General features: G+C 47.7%; 3 protein-coding genes across 14 annotated transcripts in view; 1 reads left to right on the plus strand and 2 right to left on the minus strand.

Annotated features, from left to right (window-relative positions):
• Window positions 1-222: 222 nt before the first annotated feature.
• On the minus strand, window positions 223-8,256 carry gch1 (GTP cyclohydrolase 1). The gene is made up of 6 exons (XM_029143932.3): window positions 7,872-8,256; window positions 5,386-5,495; window positions 4,152-4,207; window positions 2,120-2,151; window positions 1,930-2,014; window positions 223-1,833 (listed from the first exon to the last, which is right to left on the minus strand). Exons 1-6 carry the CDS (start codon window positions 8,254-8,256, stop codon window positions 1,707-1,709), a joined length of 795 nt encoding a protein of 264 aa, XP_028999765.1. The 3' UTR covers window positions 223-1,706.
• Window positions 8,257-9,039: 783 nt separating this feature from the next.
• On the minus strand, window positions 9,040-18,571 carry wdhd1 (WD repeat and HMG-box DNA binding protein 1). 3 transcript variants are annotated; one of them, XM_029143918.3, is made up of 26 exons: window positions 18,431-18,571; window positions 18,098-18,190; window positions 17,667-17,778; window positions 17,397-17,548; window positions 16,529-16,640; window positions 16,037-16,087; window positions 15,844-15,939; window positions 15,583-15,675; window positions 15,311-15,417; window positions 14,993-15,134; window positions 14,698-14,902; window positions 14,418-14,599; window positions 14,161-14,345; window positions 13,847-14,088; window positions 13,482-13,619; window positions 13,207-13,363; window positions 12,961-13,075; window positions 12,699-12,830; window positions 12,373-12,596; window positions 12,114-12,250; window positions 11,895-11,951; window positions 11,778-11,809; window positions 11,535-11,696; window positions 11,252-11,394; window positions 11,028-11,163; window positions 9,040-9,464 (listed from the first exon to the last, which is right to left on the minus strand). In XM_029143918.3, exons 2-26 carry the CDS (start codon window positions 18,172-18,174, stop codon window positions 9,288-9,290), a joined length of 3,366 nt encoding a protein of 1,121 aa, XP_028999751.1. In that variant the 5' UTR covers window positions 18,175-18,190; window positions 18,431-18,571; the 3' UTR covers window positions 9,040-9,287. The 3 variants fall into 3 exon arrangements, with proteins under 3 accessions (XP_028999751.1, XP_028999749.1, XP_028999750.1); XM_029143916.3 differs by having other exon boundaries at window positions 14,698-14,905; window positions 18,431-18,570; XM_029143917.2 differs by lacking the exon at window positions 18,431-18,571 and having other exon boundaries at window positions 14,698-14,905; window positions 18,098-18,423.
• Window positions 11,293-19,044, plus strand: part of LOC114851963 (C-myc promoter-binding protein-like) — a 46,838-nt gene continuing 39,086 nt past the window's right edge. For all 10 annotated transcript variants that reach the window (XM_055507217.1, XM_029143908.3, XM_029143910.3 and 7 more), the window contains exons 1-2: window positions 11,293-11,434; window positions 11,512-11,601. The gene's annotated coding sequence lies outside the window, so the exon portion shown is untranslated. The remainder of the gene's footprint in view (window positions 11,435-11,511; window positions 11,602-19,044) is intronic.

The following is a 19,044-nucleotide window of genomic DNA, read 5'->3' on the forward strand; positions in this document are numbered from 1 at the left end:
AAATCCTGTGTGTTAAAATAAAATGTAGTGAAAGGTTACCTGAGTGAGGCAGGTGATGACACAGCTGCTCCAGTAATACAGGATGTCAGTGATGATTCAGTGCTGCAGCTGAGGTTGTCTGGAGTCATGGTCATGTCTGTACGTTTCCTCTTCATATGGGTAGATATGTACCATTCCATCAAAAACCCTTAGGAATCCCTAAGGAAATGTCCCAAAGCATGATAACTGCTGCCATATATTTTTATTTGAATAAAAAGTCTTTGAAATGGACACAGTACGTAAAGTGACAATGATGGTGAAGAGGCCAAAGAACAGGCTCCTTCTCAACAAGGCCACAAGAACAACATCACAGCTGTTAGCACTCATCACTCCTCCATCACACATACACAAATACACTTCAGTCACCACATTGCACCAGTTAAAAACTCCCAATACGTGTCCGGGGACATTATGATACATTGAAATGCAAAAATATGCCACAAGAATTTAAAAAAATAATCCTCTAACATGCACTTTTCATTAACCTCCTGTGGAAACTGCGGTTGTGTTGGTTTCCAGCTGTGGTGAGTGTCACAACGTCACCACATGGTAGTTTTTGGTTTTAGCTGAGAGGCGTGTTGGCACAAACATGAGAACCTTCACTGGAACAATAAAATGTCCAAATGAATCCGGTCAGAGGCAGCCTCTTCTCTTCAGTCTGCGTTTAGCCCCTTATCTACACATCTGAGGACGAACCTTAAGACAGTTAGTGTCAAACCATTGAAAAACAGATTTTAGACAGGGGATCAAAAAAGGCTAAATAAATGGGATTTTCTGTTGATAAAGATGTGAGACCTCTCCTCTGACAGAGGATCTTTGGGAGCCCCTTGGTTCAGGTTTTGATTCCACTGTCCTCTGCTGACTTTGGGGCTGCATTCTGGGATCTGACATTCAGCTAGTGCTAAAAATCAAATTACAGGATGTTGTGACACATAAGAAAATACCCACTAAAGCCACAGGGGAAAAGGTCAGGTGAAGGAGAGATCTTCATCTGGGTCATTGATGGTTTTGTTTGATCCTTTATGTAAGCCTGCTACTCATTAATCAAATGTTTAAATAAGTCATTGACCTCGAAGATATGAGGGACAACGTCTGTCCTGTCATGCAAAAGCAAACACGTTGTTCAACAGCCTCTAATAATCTCCAGGGGCAGAAATCAGCCAGGTACTGTTTCACCTTAACGGATGAATAAAATGACTGAAAACTAAGTAAACACCATATCACTGCCTTTGGTGGGATGGAAACACGTACACACACCCGTGCAGTTACATCAAAGTGGGGTCTCCCCATTCACATAATGCCTCCTCTAGCCCCTAACCATCACAACTAAGGCAGATGTCTAACCCTTGCTCTAATGCAAACCAAAACTCAATTCTAACCTCAACCCTAAAATCGCATCTTGACCCTCAAACAGGCCTTCAAAGTTGTAGGGCCCAGCCAAAGGGCCCCACAAGTGGCCACAGGTCCCCACTTTGGTAGGAAAACGGGTTCTTTGGGCCCCAATTCGATGTAACCGCAAGTGTGTACACACACACACACACACACACACACACACACACACACACACACACACACACACACACACACACGACAGCTGGTCAGCTGGTTCACGTGGGCGGAGGTAACCCCAGGCAACAGGAGGAGGAGGAGGAGGAGGACCTTCATCCTCAGCTCCTGATCAGCGTCAGAAACTCGTCGCGTGTTTTTGGATCCTCCCTGAAAACGCCCAACATGGTGCTGGTCACAGTCTTACTGTTCATCTTCTGAACGCCCCGCATCACCATACACATGTGACTGCAGAAGGACGAAGTAGAGGAAACGGGTCAGAGCCGCTTAGACACAATGAAATGACAGGAGCGGAAGTAACGGAAGTTCTGTGAATATACGCACGTGGCCTCGATGACCACGCCCACTCCGGTGGGACGCAGGGCCTCGGTGATCGCCACGGCAATTTGTTTGGTCAACCTCTCCTGGACTGAACGTACAGACAGACAGGCAGATAGACAGGGGCCACGTTAGACGGTCGATTGCGAAACGGAATCAGACGGAATCAGCGCGAATGCAGAGGTTTCCTCCATACCTTGTAGCCGACGGCTGTAGATTTCAACGATCCTGAGGAGAAGAGCGTGCGTTAATGGTGGAAGTATCCAGAAACACGACCTTTTATCACATGTAGTGGCGGGTCAGAACCAGTAAAGCCCCATCTGCTGACCTACACATACAGTCACTGCTCTGAGTACGTTTAATCTGTGGGTAAAATAATTGTCCGTAGTCTGTTTTCCTTTACGCTGCACACGTGACACGCAGGCGTCCTGTGATTGGATGATCACACGTAAGCGCCTGAAACGCGGCACGTGCACAATTTCTTAACCAAACTGTTAGTTAAGAAAACCGTTGGAAACCGTTCCAACAGTTACTGGTGTATTTCTGTCACAATGGCTGAAGGAGAAGAGACAGATTTGGCTGCAGACGTTCTTGCCACGACATTTTCAAGGGGAACCTTTCACAAAAAGCTGGACTGTGAGGGAAGAGACCGGCAAACGCTGTGCTAGCGAACCAGCAGAGAAAGGCGCTGTCCGCCATTTTCAGACGAGCAACTACGTTCGGTACAAGCGGCCCACAGCTTCTGAGAAGTGGATTTGGTGGAACTGGGTTTGTTACATTAAGTTGTTTCACGGGGGAAGCAAAGCTCGGCCGCACAGAACCGTTGAAGACTTTGAGAAAACAAAGGAGGGTGGATTTTATTTTGAAAGAAGCAGGCGCTATGGAGGAGATCCCTGTTGGTAAATGCAAGCATTTGATTTTTAATACGTCATTTTGTTTTAGTATTAAATCAATGGTAACACAAAAAGACGAAAATAATGAAATGTAAAATTAAATTCTGATACGTTCCAGCAATTGTTTTGCTGTAGCATATTCTTGAACAAAGTGCAAATAATCTGTTTTTTGTTAAATGAATAATTAGTCATATGTGTTGCCAAAGAGTCACTGAAGGCCTGGGTGTGAAATGCATGACCGCCACCACATATGCAAGTAAAAGGTCTGTTATTACTCACCTCACTATCAGGTGTGAAAACCAATAAATTCACTCACTCACTCACGTGACCTTTAGCTGACAGCAGCCATTGATAATACACTTATGATAAAATAGACCTCCTCGGTCTGTAGTGACTGCATGGTTCTTTACAGTTGTGGCATCAAGGCTGCTGCCGTCAGACCGACTGTCTGGACAGGACATCAGCTGTTGTGCTGAAACGCACTCGGACGGCCTCACATCCGTGGCAGACGAGGACCGAGGCATCGGTGATGAGCTGGAGACGGGAAGCTTGTTTGTACGTCGCCACTTTCTAACGCAATGGCTGCAAACGTGAGTCAGAGCCAGGACCCGATTGGACAGCAAATTATCCATCATCAGCTCATTCATACGGTCATTACTGTGGACCAGCTCAACCCAACCTGAAAGTAAAACGAGGCGGTTTCCTCGTCTGATGAGAAATGAACCGATTTGTAGAAATGACCTGCTCTGACTTGAACCAGCTGCTTTTCTTCTTGAGCCAAACGACTTTAGACAAAGCTGACCCCAGTAAAACCTCATGAGACCCCACAGGCAACAGCAGGAGCGGTTCCTGGTATCCAACACGCAAGAATGAATGCATGAATGAAGAATCTTTAGTCACATGACACCAGAAACAGTGCTTTCACTGCTTTTTTGCTTCATGTGTTAAAAAGAATGTTGGAAATTCCCTTACAGGCCCCGTATTAACTTAAATCTGACAGAAAAATTCCAATCAGCACAAAGTTGTTTTTTTTTTTTTTTTTAGTCTAGCCTTAAACTGTGACTGACAGCTGTTGTGTGTGTGTGTGTGTGTGTGTGTGTGTGTGTGTGTGTGGTGTGTGTGTGTGTGTGTGCGTGCGTGTGTGCGTGCAGTAAGGGGTTAGTACAGGGTGTTAGGATTAGCCTGAGGGTATTGGGGTCAGTGGGATCAGATTCTACAGGAGTACACATACAAACATATATTGAAATAATCAGCTTAAACACACTTACACCTTTATGTTGGTCGACTAAACACTGCCCAGAGGGAACACACACACACACACACACACACACTTACCTGGCCAGTTTACTGAGACCCAGAACCCTCTTGTTGGGCAGGTAGCCGATGTGAACCTACAGCAGAGAACAATTAAACATCAAACGTGCTGCAGGAGCCATTTTGCTGCTTCACGATGCAGATTAAGACTTTAGAGTTGGGCTGAGCTGGAATACGACTACACAGCTGCAGAGAGAGAGAGAAGAGCAGGACGGGTGAGCGAGCAACAGTTGAGGAAGACGCGTCTCGCTGCTGTAGATGGCTGCAGGCTCCAACACACACACGCCACTCAAATGTCAGATGCAATTTGGCGACGAGACGAGAGAAAGGGCAGCGGTAACAAGCATGCAAACATCTCCGTCTCCTCCTCCGCCGGTGTTTTTGTGCAGACGCAGCCTGATACGACCACATCAAACGCGGCGGCTGTGGCTCTGATCTGCTGGCGATCGTCACGTTTACGGTCCTGCTGGGAGCGACGACGGCTGAGGAGGTGGAGGTTCTCAGCCTCCGTTTCTAATTCATAATTCAAATCTGCAGAGTTTTCTCAACATAACAGACAACTCTGAATTAACTACTCTGATCGCAGCCTCAGCTCAGTCCCGTCTCCAGTCGGACAGCTGCTCCCCCCCCTCCGCGTGGGTCTCCAAGCGGATCCCATGACTGTAAATGACAGGCTGCAATAAGCAGCTTGTGAGGCCAACGTGGATGCAGCCTCTCGACCAGCCAGCGGCTACCTGCACGCTGCCTGAGCAACAATAGAGGAGGAGGAGCCGGCGTCCCTCTGGTGAGTCACACATGACAGACAGGCGGACAGATGAGAGGATGGATAAGAGGCCACACACACACACACGCACGCACAGGCGGTAAGTGTCTGTGTGATTCACTGCTGTCATCAGAGCCCATTTACACCCATGGAAAAGACTCGGCCCCCATTGTCTTAACCGACGTGCACCTGCAGGCAAAGATGGAGGGATAAGTGAAGCAGGACACAAAGCCAGAAAGAGGGAGGAGGCCGATCAGGCTTCGGGGGAGAGTAATGATGTCAAAGCAGCAGGAGGAAAGATACAGAGGTCTGCTAATCTGATTGCTCTTCTCCGGTTTAAAGATAAAGCCACATATTCACGAGTTGAGCTGGAAATACGCCTTTAAATGAAGCGCTGGACGTGTTGGTGGCTGCTCGGCTTCATCCAACAGCGGTTGGTTTGCTCTGCACACAGTGTGTGCGTGCGTGCGTGCGTGCGTGCGTGGGGCTCACCCTGCCGAAGATGGGCACCAGGTGGTGTTCGCACATGGAGAACATGTCGATGTCTTTGACGATCACCATCTCGTCGTGGTCCTCGTCGAAGATGGCGTCGTTCAGCACGTCTGTGTGGGAAACCAGAAGAGGAGCAGGTGAAGCGTTTATCACGTTCGCTTCACCCTCCCACAGAGGTGCTGGACGGGCCCGGTCCACGCGTCCACGGCCGTGTCTCAGGGGGCGCCGTCTAATTTTAGCCCTGCTGCCACGCGCTGCTTCCTGTTGCTGCCTTATTGCATTTTTCTGTTGCCGGGTGCTCAATAAAAAGCGTTTTATCCGTTTGTGACGACACAGATGCCTCTCGCTCTCAGCGCAGCGCTTTAATTTCCTGACTGCTATCTGTCGGAGGGAGGAGGAGCGAGGTCAGCGGAGACCTGTTGCTTCAGTCTCTTATTGTGGGACTGCAGCAGGTGGAGGCTGGAGATAAACTGGCTCCGGTGCCTTCGTTTGTTTGTCTGCTCTACATTGTTTTTGTGTTCAAACTCATTTTATTCGTGATCCCTGAGCCGCCTAAATCTTCTCCCATCAAACCTTCACCACTGTAAAGTGGCAACAAGACCAGGAGTCAGATTGACCTTGTGCCTGCTTTGACCTTTCACCCTCACATTCATAAGTGGACCCCCCGTTTTAGAAGATCACTATAAACCTGAATGATGGTCTTCATGCGAGGACATGAATGCAGTCATCGAATCATGATGATCCATCAAACAGCATGAGGTGGGGCAGCAGTTCAGAGCAGTATTTGTCCTCTGGCTTCAGGTGCCAGAATAAATAAATAAGGAGCCGGACGGACAGAACTGGCCTCCAGGTGGAGTGAAATCAGCAGAGTAAAAGCTATTACAAAGCTCTGGTGAAAGCAACACGTTAATGATGTGGAAACAAGCTCATAGGCCACAGACGTGAATTTTAAGTCAGAACCAATATTTTTACTGAGTTTATAATCAAACCTAAAAAATAAGGTTTAAAGATGATGAGACTATTTTAGCTATAGTCCAAATTCTGACAATTAGCTTTTCAAACTCCACATTTGAACTGTGGCTCTTTTATCACAAGATCCGAATTCGCTGCATAACTTCCATCAGTTTTATTGGTCATGTGCTCGACAACAAGAGGATTTTAGGCTCAAGCTGAACCCGTGACCTACACATGGTGAACGCCAACACTTCTGTCAAAATTCTACAACTTTCCATGAAGACGGAGGTTTGTGTTTTTCAACAAGTCGAGGGGCGGCTCCTGCAGCAGCCAGTCAGAACACAGTGCAAACGATCAATGGAATCTGTACCACCCCCTGTCAGACCCAGGATGAGCGTCAGGTAGACGCTTCGAGGCCAAAAGGAACCTTCAAAACCCTAAACATGAAGTTCCACAACATGTTCTCACAGGGTGGCCTCACATTTTTCCCTTTCACCCTGCTGCATTCCTTCCTTTAGCTTAAAATGCAAAATGGCTCCACAACAGCCAAACTATGTCCAGATGGAGCTGTGGGAACGAGGGGCCGATCCCCAACTTCAGCCACTCCAGAACAGCACAGGCCCCGTGGACGGAACCCCTTCCAACCTGCAGCCACGCGGCCCCTCCCTCTCAGCATGAGTCAGCAAACGCTCCGCAGAACCAGCGGCTCGGACCCTCAGTGATCCTGAAGCTTCTCACACGGGTCTGCAGCTCCGAGGAGATGAGACCGGGTTGAGGTTTGGGACAGAACACATTGTCACTGTGGCCTCAAAGTGTGAGAAAGTCAAACAAACGTCTGCTGAAATGATTATTCCACGTGTGTTACAGGTTCATTGGAATATTAAATAGTCATAATCAAGTGCTGCAGTAGGTTTTACTCTGGTGAACTTCACTGACACTTGACTGGTTTCATTGTGCAATATACTAATTTGACAGGTAATAAAATCATTCATTCATTTAGTTCTCATGTTATTGTGTGTAAACGCACCAAAGACAAAAAGATCATTTACTTCTAAAAACCAGAAAGTACACAATGTACTGAGAAACATCAACAAACACAGGAGCCTCACAATAAATGTGTAGTTCAAACATTTTAAGCCTTTAACATTTGTCCTTGGACTCCGTAAAAAGCCCATTCACCGGTGATGAGCTGTGCTTTCATGTTCACGGCAGATTAACTGCTGGTATAAAGAGCCATTTACCGAAAGTGCGGAGTGACAATTAAGATGAGTCTAATTAATCTTTTAGCACACTCTGAACCATCCAACAGGTAAAGTTTGGAGAAAACCATTGGGTTTAAGAGGAAGCAGCTGCGGCGCATCTGGATTAATTAACATGTGACCATCAAGAGTTTTTACCGAATCACGCTCCGAATGAAAACCTTCCAGCGCCTCTTCGCTCCTCGGATGAACGCAGCTCCGTCGGACCCGACACCTGTTGAGCGCAGGGAAATCCCGGCTCCTCTGAGCGGCTTTGTGGATTTAGGAACTCACCGATAATTTTCTCCTGGTAGCCCTTGGTGAAGAACTGCATGGCGGTGGCCGCTCTCCACGGGGTCTTGAGGAGCCCCTGGCGCTGCGGGTCCTCGCCCAGTCCGCGCAGGATGGTGCTGTAGGCTGCGGCCAGCGACGGCAGGCTCATCTCGTTGTCCTCCACGCTGCGCGTGCGCTCCTCCTTCCAGCTCTCCATCTGCGAGGAGGTCGCTCTGTGCGCGCCGGACTCCGCGCCCGGCGGAGCAGCGCCGGCACCGGCACCGGCACCGGCACCGGCGGCCGGCCGCTTCGCCTTCCCGTCAAAGTGTCCGTTGAGCACGGAGCCGCATTCCCCGCAGTCTTTCTTCTCGCTGGGGCCGTAGTGCGTCTGCTTGGAAGGCTCCATCTCTCTGTGTTTCCTTTTTCCTTCTCAGCCGAGCACTTGTTGCGTGAGTTTTTCCTGTTTGACGGGTCACTGGCGACGGCACAGAAGGAACGCTGGTCTCGGAGCCTCAGCATCCAGCCGGCTTTATAACAGCGTGATAATCCAGGGAGACCTCCCATTGGCTGGGCGGCTCCAGGGGGCAGGGTGACATCCCCTCTGACTGGGATGGAGACCTGCAGGAAATCCCAGGCGTCACCCGCACTTTGACCCAACCTGTGGCACCAGTCGGTGACAGCAGTTCTAATATATGAATAACCAGCTCAGATCGCATCATTAATAGTGCCATGTGCTCTTTCAGGGGCAGAGGACATGTAACCAGAAATATGCCGGTGGCAAATGCTACAGACCCAACAGAGCCAGTCATCTAAATAACTGCTGGACTGTCATGAAGTGGTGCAGACGTTGCCCTCAGGGTGAACCGTGAAAACCTCCGGGAGAATCGGACCCTCACATGGAGCAAATGCACAAATTTGTCTTTAGGGCTTCAAACGCATCAGAGAACAAGGACGCTGTGTCCAGTCAGATTGACATTAGGAAAAATCCTATTTTAAGAATCCTTCGTGGCACTTCAACATACGGTGGAAACTGGCACTTCCTGAGCCAGGAAGACGTTCCCAGGATGGCTGGCATTCCAGCAGCAATGAGCTGTAGTCTGAGCTAATTAATGGCCACTATTAAGGTGACATGTGGCATCATCATCAGCTGTCAGCATCAGCACACACGCACACACACACACACACACGGTTAAAGTCTAAAACAAACATTTACATTTATTCAGTTCTTACAATAACAACAATAGAAATGTAGTAAAATAGGGAACAATGAAGCTGACATAAAGGAATGAATGTCACAGATTTATGGCAAACTATCAACAGTTTACTGTAATTTTCTGTCTCAAACAGGCTCAACAGGCTGAACAAAAAACACAATGTGTTTTGTCATTGTTCAACCGACAGTTTACGAAATGCCAAGAAAAACTAACTGGAGGAGGATTAGTTGTTAAATGCAAATGCTGAGAGCTTGGAGGACGGATCCAAGGGTTTCTTCTTCTTGGCTCCATTTTCATCTGCTTCCGTTTCTCCATTTTCTTCGTCTTGTCCTCCTGTTCGTTTTCTCTTCTTCGCATCTGCTGCGTCTCCACTTTGCCCTTTGGCTCGTTCTGTCCACGACTGAAAACAGACAAAAACACATCACATGCACCTTAATTATGAAGCGGAACAAACCAAGCGTTGTGTGTAAATGCACACGTGGATGCTCAGGCTTGAGCGTCACGTTTAATCACTACAGACAGGCTGCAGCGCTGCGCTTCCTCGTGCTTCTGTTTTTTTAGCCGTTCACTCAGAGCAGAGACAAAAGGAAGCGTTTTCCTCGATGTAATGGAGCCAGGATGAATCATCAGGCCTCGGGTGAGTGAACTGGCAGCAGCGTGGCCGTGGCCACACACACGCACACGCGCACACACACACACACGCGCACACACACACACACACCAGCAGCTGACGAAACACTGTCATTACCGCTGTGCATATTCAAACTACTGAGCACGCGTAAACACCACCATTACAGGACTGGTAGATGGTGCACACATTCACAGCACAGGGTCAGGCATCATTGAAGAATTTAGGCTAAATGTGCATTGCAAAAAAGAACACAGGAAGGCCACATGGTTGTGTAGTGTAGTGGAAAGTCAGTATCATAATGTAGTGTGATACAGGGCATCAGGGAACGAGGAAGTCTACTGTGAAGAATGTCCACTGTGCAGGAGCCTCCAGGAAGATTTAAAACGTCATGTCCCTTTACCTAAACAAAAAAAGTGGCAGTTGAGGATGGAGGGTTTAAACCCTCTCACAAGCACCGTACAAGCATCTGTACCTCTGCCTTCCAATAATTTTGATTTAACAATTAGAATGATTCATTAAGGTTTATTTTCATTATCTTACTGCCTCTGTGTGAATTCTCCCCTGCGATTTATCTCAGGCAAACAACAACCGCTGCTCCATTTGGTGCAGAGAACATGGAAGTTCTGATTTTGTCCTGACCAAAATCAGGAAGTCCAGTTTGTGGACAACGAAATTAGTGGCAGCTGCATTAAACCACTGTAAAGGCTGTATTTGTGCTGTGTGCTGCTTCAGGCACCAGAGTTACCAGGTTACTCAGTGAGATCTGCTAATAGGAAAACCACTTCACAGGAAAGCTGGAAACTGTTCACCCTGTGTTTTAGTGTGGCAGAGAAATAAGTGTAGGGACATTGAGCAGAAACATAACTGTGATACGCGCTCTTGTAGTAAAAACGCTTTTGCGTCAAATAGAAGTCTATCCCAATTATTCCTCAGTGTCTCACACACATTGTTAACATAAGATCAAGGCCTTGAGCCCTCACTGGCTAAACAGACGGGGCAGGGTTTCCCAGCAACAGCAACCCCTCCCTCGCTCTCCCTTCACAACCACTTGCTCTTTTCTTTCTGAGGAGCCAGCCTGATGCTGAGAGTCTTAATAGATGCAGGGTCAGGACCGGGCTACTAGAGAAACCTGCAGAGTGACATCTGTTGGTTCACAAAAGGGTGAAACGAGGCTGCGTTTAGTTACTGATAAAGACGGCTTATTTGCTCACATATCAAATGTGAGAATGTGGCATTAATTTAAAATCTGGTCGGGTCATACGAAAGGGATGAATACACGTCCACTTGTGCTGAGCCCCCTCATATCGTTTGTGCATAACCCTCCCTTCATACCAGCCGCTCCTCTGTTGACAGTATTCTGAAGCGTCCCATGGCCTCTTTGATGACATCTGTCTCCTCCATGTCAGGCTGCTCGGCTACAATGCTCTTCCTGTTCTCCTCCAACCACAGCTGGAAGCCTGTCTTCGGCCTGAACGACCACAACAACAACAACAATCCATGAAATAAACAAATATGAACTAAACATTTCATTTCATATAACTAATGCACGTGTTTACCTCTTGTTCTCTGCGTTGTCTGCCTGTGAGGATGGAGGTGGGACCTCCTCCCGTTTCTGCTGATCTGCAGCTGGCTCTGTGTTCTCCTGAGGCTTCCTACTGGCTGCTTTGGTGCCTGTCATCTGGAGCAGAGTGGACTGCGTCTGCAGAGGATTAAAGAGCATTAATCAACAAACGAACAGAGTAAATGGCACAGTACACAGTTATGTATGAAGTATGTGATTTATTCTGTTTAATTTGCTCTGTTGTGACATGTGTAGCAGGACTGTGAGAATAATGAAACCTTGGACTTGGGCCTCGGAACCAGTGGTTTGAGGACAGGACTCTTGTTAGATTTGCCCGTAGATCCGGTAAGTGGAGCCGACTTCCTGCTTGATGTCATGTTGTCTAAGATGTTTACCACTCGAGGCTGACCAGACGGGGTCGATGGTTTGCCTGAGCTGACCTGAAAATACCATGAAAACAGTTACCATGCCATTCACACACCATCACAAGCTCAGACGCTTTTAAAATAAAAAGACTTTACCTTAAAAGGATTTGCCCGTGCCACTTTAGCAGCTGGAAAAAAAAAAACAGGTAGTCAGTGACTTTGTTGTCAATTACATTTTTTTTTTAATATTACTTACACAATTTTTTTTCTTACTTTGTGGGTGAGACAGTTTCGCTGGTGAACCTGCTTCCTTGGCAAATGGATTTGCACCTGCAAATATCAGAGATGTGAATGTGAGCAGTTATCACCAGATCCTGTGTTTTTCCAGAGAAAGCTTGTGTTAATATCATTTAAGAGGCTCCTGACTCAGGCCTGAGTGCCTCGAGCATTTAAAGTCACATCTACACACACAAAGGCAGTGAGGCAACCAACGTTTTCTAGTTTCTGCGGTCTCTGTCTCCACCTCCGGCCCTTCCTCATCCTCTGCTGCCTCTTCATCCTGCTCCTGCTCCTCGTCCTGGTTGTGTCTGTTTCTGCACCGTGCTCCTGTGATGTCACTCTGGTAATACCTGCACAAAATCAGTGATCAGTGAGCGACTGCGCCTCTAAACACTTTGATTTCAAACACGCTGATGTAAATCTACCACAGGGAGGTTCAATTAGCCTGAACTACGCTGTGGTTTCACTTTACCCGGAGTTCTGCCGGACGTGGGTGTAATCGGCCTCTTCTTCCCGCTCCTCCGGCTCGTCTGCCTGGACCTGGTTCGCTTTCTCCAAGGCGATTTCACTGAGCCGCTGGGCGAGTGCCATGCGTCTGGATCGGGACGCGTATCGGATCGCCAGCGTCACCACGTTCTGAGTCATCAGCTCCGCTAGCTCCACGCAGCGAAACTCTCTGTCCAGCTTACAGGACAACTGGAAAAATGTGGATGATCATTATGTTGGGCACGCTAACATTAAACATGCTTCCACAGCTAGTGGGTTGAGATAATCTCGTGTAAGAGTTTCCAAACTCACTGCAAACATCTTCATGAGCAGCTCCTGTTGCTCCTTCTGGGACTGGTTCTGTCCCTCCTCGTCTATCTCGTAACCACTGGAGGACAGGAAGCTGAAGTGGTTGTGGAAGAGAACCGAACGCCAGAACTGCTCCTGGAGGTCGACAGGACAAGCCAAGTAAAATCTACGCACAATTTCAGATTTAAACTTAAACCTTAGGTGGTGGCTTGCCAACAAATCTTTGAAACATAAATAACTGGCACAATCGTTGTTCTGCGTTTACCTCCATCTGCCCTTTCTCCGTGGTTGTCTGACACAATGGGAGCTTGAAGGACAGGATGCCCACAGCAGGTCTGGGCAGGGTGGGAGGGTACCTGGAGCCTTTGCATGGAATACACCTGACACAAAAACCCAACAGACACACCAATAGAAACAGATTTCCAATCCTTTGAACAACAGGCCTGATTTTTTGCCGTTTGTGTCACTGATCAGCAGAGCAGATTAGTTTTACTGCCAAACGCGTTTTCACCTGAGCTGCTGAGGGTTCTCGTGGACGCCGACCACCCAGTAGTGATCCGATTTGCTTTTGCAGGTCTCTCTGGTGTTACACACCGGTGTCCACGTGTTACCCAGGGAGCGGTTCAGCATGCGTACCACCCCTTCTGAATCCACATAACAAGGGGTTCCTGGAGAACAGAACCAACAGTCAGACTAGAATATTGTAGCTGGGGAAAAATCTGTTCAGATTGTTAAAGAGAAATATCAGGAAAATGAAAAAAATCTATGTGTTTTAGAGAGTCTTACCCTCAGCAGTAAACCCAAGCCAGGACAGGTAGGATTTGTGAGACAGTGGAAGAGGTTCCCCGTTGATGACTTGCCTCCTCCTTCGACCAAACTGTAGCAGTTGAACAGCCAGAGCCTGCTCCCCATCAAAGCCGGTCGCTAAAGACGAACAAGACATGCAACAAGAAAGAGGCCTCAGAGCTTAAAGACAACAAATTCCAGCTTTACACTTAAATTAGTGAAGCCTAGTAAAATAGTTTAAATATTATTAAATATATAAGTCACACATTTGCTTCAAGGTTGGACACAAGTTATTCTTATTCTTCTAACAATATCCACACAAAGATGAAGTCATCTTAAATCTTTATCTCGTGTCTGCATCTAACCTCGGTGGTAGACTATGAGCAGCTGCTCTCCATGTCCAGCCATGCAGACCACGGGTCCTGGCAAGCTGAAGATCTCTTTCTGAACTCCTCCGATGGAGAAAAGCCTGAGTGTGAGCGTGCTGGTGCCGACTGCTGCCCACCCTTGGCCCAAACACAGCGCCCTCGCGTCCTCGCCCTTGGGCAAGTCCACCATCCACTCCTTGTTGGTGTCCCATGACGAGAAGTGGAGGCACTGCAGCTTGCTGGAAGAGGAGACAGAAAAGCAGGTTGAGAGATGTACAAAAACACAACACACACAGACGCTCAAGATCTACCTTGCCAGCTCGTCCGTGCTCGGGCAGGCCAGCAGCACGGCCTCCTGGGAAACGTCGGCTATAGAGTGACCCAGCGAGTTGGTCAGGTGCATGGCATGATGCACGGCAGTGTCGTGAAACTCTATGTCGATGGCGTTGTCCTGCTCGTCATTGTAGCCTCGCACTATTCCCACAGAGTTCCACATCTGAGGGACAATAACAATGTATTAACATTTATGATGTGAAGAAAAAAAAAATCCACCCGCCAGCTGTCCTACCATGAAGCGGTGGGTGAGGTGTGCAGGGGTGGAGCCTGGCTGAAAGGCCTTCTGAGGAGGTGTCGGCAAAGGTCCCTCGTAGACGGGATGCAGAGGCGCCAGCGAGGCTGGGGGTCTCACCGTGCTTCCGGTGTCATCGTCATCATCAAACTTGTCCTGACCAAGCTTTATTGACCCAGCATCTGAGGTTTTCAACAGATGGGGATAGTTTAAAAAAAACAGAGGGTTGTGGTGCTTTGTAGTCACACTTTGCACCTTTGCCCAGTCCATCCAGACTCACCCACTGAGTTCTCATCATCCAGGATTGCCCCTCTGTTCCTCACCCGCCCTGTTGCGGGCATAAGGAAATCATCATCGTCCTCATCGTCTGCAGCGACAGGCTTCTTAACCGGTGAGTTGGTGTCGCTCAGCCCTTCATCCATGAGTCTGTCGTCATCATCATCAAACAGGCCGTCAAAGTCGTTCGCAGGCTTTTTCACCGGTGCCTGCTGAAAACCCAGTTACACGTCAACAACCTGACAACTTGTTAGTTATTACGTCGTGCACCCCCCCTGCATGCTGCGTCTGAGCGCTACCTTGGCGCTGCTGGCGTCGGAGGTGAAGGCGCCGAGTCCGTCCAGCAGGCCCAGGCAGCCCTCCGTGTCGGTGTAGGCGATCTGGCTGCCTGACGGGTGCCAGGCCAGGCTGCACACGCTGAAGCCTTTCTCATGCTTCTGTCTGCAGCAGATACAAGCAAACGATCACTGTATTATTTGTTTAATACTACGTTGGCCTGTGGTTACATCGTACACTTCTTCCAGCCTCCGTGGCTGAGGCGGTTCAATAAGACGTCATTGTCCTTTTAAATGACATGGCTTCTGCACCAGAGAAGGGATGAGGCACATGTAACTCACCTTTCCACACACTGCTTGTTGTTGACGTCCCACACAGTCATCAAACCTCCCACACACCCAGCGACCAAGAACTGACCACACGGAGACCAGGCCACAACGTTGATGGGCTAAAGAAAAAAACAGCATGAGAATGTTGGTCAATAATGGTCAAAAAAAAGGAGGAACCAGGTTTCTCCTTCGTGTCTGATACATATTGGTTAAACGTTTGTCACCAAGCGGTTATGTCTTGCACAAGGCATTCACTTAACATTACTTAACCATCAACGTCTCACCTGTGTCAGGAGCTCGTCAGTCAGGGTGCTTGCATGGCTCCAGGTCCCTCGCTCGTACAGGTGCACCTTTGTGTCGACAGGAACCGCTAAAAACTGGGCGTTGGCACAGACAATCTTTCTGTTACCATGTGTCGCACTTGTCTATCACACTGATTAATCACTTCTTTGTTTAGCGTTATGGACACAAAGTCCTGCATGTGTCATGTTTGATGTTGTAGCTCAACCAGTTGAATGAACTGGTGCATGGAGGGGTTGCGTCACCTTCGCCTGCCGCGGCTGCCAGGCCAGTCGACACAGAGACTTCGCATTAGTGACGTCGTTGGTCTTCTGCAGCAGGGGCCAGCTGATCACCTGGGTCTGAATGAACACGAAGCAGAGCAGTATCTGAGGGACTGGCCAGATGGAGTACATGTGTCAAATGAGATTATGCTGAAGTGCTGGAAAACCAACATACCTGTTCTTCAATATTCCACACCACAACAGAGCCATCACAGCTGGCAGACGCCTGACAGAGGCAGCAGATGTGTTTGATTAGGGACCGAGACAATAATGGGTTCAATTATGATATTATTCGCTCTAATCTGCAAGTTTCAAAATGGATTAACATGTTGATATATTAATGTTCCAAGTCTCAAAGAGTTATGACATGATATTTGAAAACCAGCCACATTTCTAACACTTTTCATGACAGACTCTGAAATAGTGACACGATACTGTGAGGTTCTGTCTCCACAATAAGTCCCCTTGCTGCTAAGTCCCCCCCACTGCTGAAAAAACTGGTAAGACAGGTTTATACGTCTACAGCCATCGGATGCTTTTCATGCAACCAACTCTATTAGTTGGTTTGTTGTACAATGAGGTTTTCCCACATTTTGGCTAAGGAGGAATAAATCAGGAACAGAAAAAAACGTGATACTCCTACTACCACCAGAAAATGTTCACCCACCAGGAAGTCATCTTTGGGGTCAAAGGTGACACTGAGTACAGGCGCTTCGTGACCCCGGAGGGTTTTCTGTTGGCTGCTGTCTGCAACCTCCACTACCTTTACCATGAAGTCACTGAGAAGCAGAGAAACATAAATAAATGTGCAGACTGAAAATTCACGTTAACATATGGAGCAAACAGAAATAAAATCGAAAGACATGGAACATCAGCTGTGAATCAATTTGTGCAAATTATTAAGTCAATGACCAAGAAAAACAAAACAAGCCTGAATGTCTGCTAGAATCCAGATGCCAAATCTACCAACAGTTTTACGTGTCTGGATTTCTACAATCAATATCATAACAGAAATGACCTGTGGGATAAAAGGAGCATCAATAGGGCCCCATGCTCTGTGCTTTTATTGCAGTGATAAACCAGTTTAGGGCAAATCAATTCTCATAGCAACCAGATGTTTGCCTTCAATCAGGACTAATCACAAACCAATCCAAAGTGCTGCTGTGTCTGCGCACTGGAAACTCATTGAGCTGCACAGCTGTGTGCATCTCATTGTGTACCGGAACAACAGCACGAAACGTAACGAGATGATCCGTCCTCTTAGTCTGGTGCGGTCACAGTGTGCATGACTAAGCACAACAAACAGGTTACGCACGTTCACTTCAGCCGCCGCCACAGGTGAAGCCACATTGATGCGACTATGCATGATTTGTGATTCAGATCTGACACCATGTAAAATTCATCAGTATCTGGAACTAATGAGTATGTAAGAAAGTAAGTCGATCAGCTCAGAGCAGAAACAATGCGTTTTTATGTCAAGACCGTGAACTATTGCCACCTAGTGAATGAGCACACGTTAGGAGTAGGAGCAGTACCCTGATCCAGCTGCGACTCTGGAGCCGCTGCTGTTGAATGCCACGTGTGTCGCGTTGGTAGTGAACCGGGTCAGGATGCCATCTGGATCGCCCTCAGGAAATGTGTGGATCTGAACGGTGTTGTTGGAGCTCGCCGTCACCAGCCTGCCGTTCTGTGGAGTCAAGTGTTAATTCATTACAAACCGGATCTCTGTGGAAATCCATAATTCTTCAGGAGTCCGTGTATAATGGGCTGCAGCTGCTGGACATGTACAGTAGCAGGGGACCGACCTTGAGAGCCAGAGAGTACGCCTTGTCCCCGACCGTTATGAACTGTGGATCGTCGTCATCCAAGCTCTCCCAGATCCGAACGTCGCCATCATTTCCACACGTTACAATGAACCTAAGGAAAATTTGTTTGTATCAGATTTCAAATATGCTTAATGTTGAAAAACAGGAACTTTGATCAACTTTCCTAATAGTGTAGGTGCGTGTGTTTCTTTAAGTGAAATACAAAACAGTGTATAACCAGCACCCAAATAAGCAAGTTAAAGTTACGGTAAAGAAAGATTTAACCCATTTAACTTAAGGTGGATTTTACTATTTTGACATAATTGTAGTAAATACAGCAATTAAATTGCAGGACTGCTCTATTCCCGCATAGAATGTTTCCAACAGTGTGTTGGCAGTGCTTCGGTCTGGTGTAATCGTCTCTGACTTACTTTCCCGTGTCATCGAAGCAGACCTCGGTGTGTCCCTCAGAGTGACCGTAGCGCATCGGCTTCCTCTCACACGGCATCGTGACGACCTGTTGACTGGACGAACAGAGACGGGTATGAACGTGTGAACCCAGTCCTCGTACGCTGTTGTTTATCAGTCCTGACGTTACTTTGCCTGTACAGACAACTAGCTAGCTCAGGACACGAGCTAACGCTAACGACACGTCTCCCTGCGTCCAGTGAGCGTGACACGTTGTGCACAGCGTGAAACGTTGGACTCGAACAAACCGCGGGATTTAATCTATTATCAAGTACAAACTGATTATGAAAACCTACGCTTTCCACAACGACTCCGCTTACTGAGCGCTCTTCTCGCAAATCTCCCGCGCTGCGTTGAAAACACGGAAAGGCTGCGTCACAACTCCCGCCAGCTACGTCATGACGCAGCCGTCCAAACTCCTCCCACCAGTAAAATAAACTCGCAAATGCTTAAAAGTGCGGTTAAATATGATTGGGTTTCATCATTTTGTGTATTTATCTACATGTCAATTCAATGTCGTGAGTGAAAATCCCGTGTTGTGTATGTATTGTCACACTAATTCTCTGACTCGGGTGATTTAGAGTAAAAGGTGTACAAAATGCTTTTGGCTGAACTATTTAGCGTTTATAAAGAATACACGTACCTTTCAGCTTTTTCCCCTTGACGCCTCATCTGCCACTGTTTATCTGCTGTGGCGGTGACAGCTTGGGGTCCAGTTACTGCATCACTGAACATGTGAACATGACACATGGACGCATGAAGCTGGGTGTAAAATACGATATCTAAGTTTTCAGATTTATCAAGCTGTAGAGGCAAAACATGTTGGGAACTGTTGAGTCAATCAGAGTCCATCAGAGTCTGAAATCTCTCCCTTGTGATATCTCCATTGTTGCTATGAACGTGTGACGTC

The sequence above is a fragment of the Betta splendens genome, chromosome 3 (genome assembly GCF_900634795.4).
Source record: "Betta splendens chromosome 3, fBetSpl5.4, whole genome shotgun sequence".
Taxonomy (NCBI): Eukaryota; Metazoa; Chordata; class Actinopteri; order Anabantiformes; family Osphronemidae; genus Betta; species Betta splendens.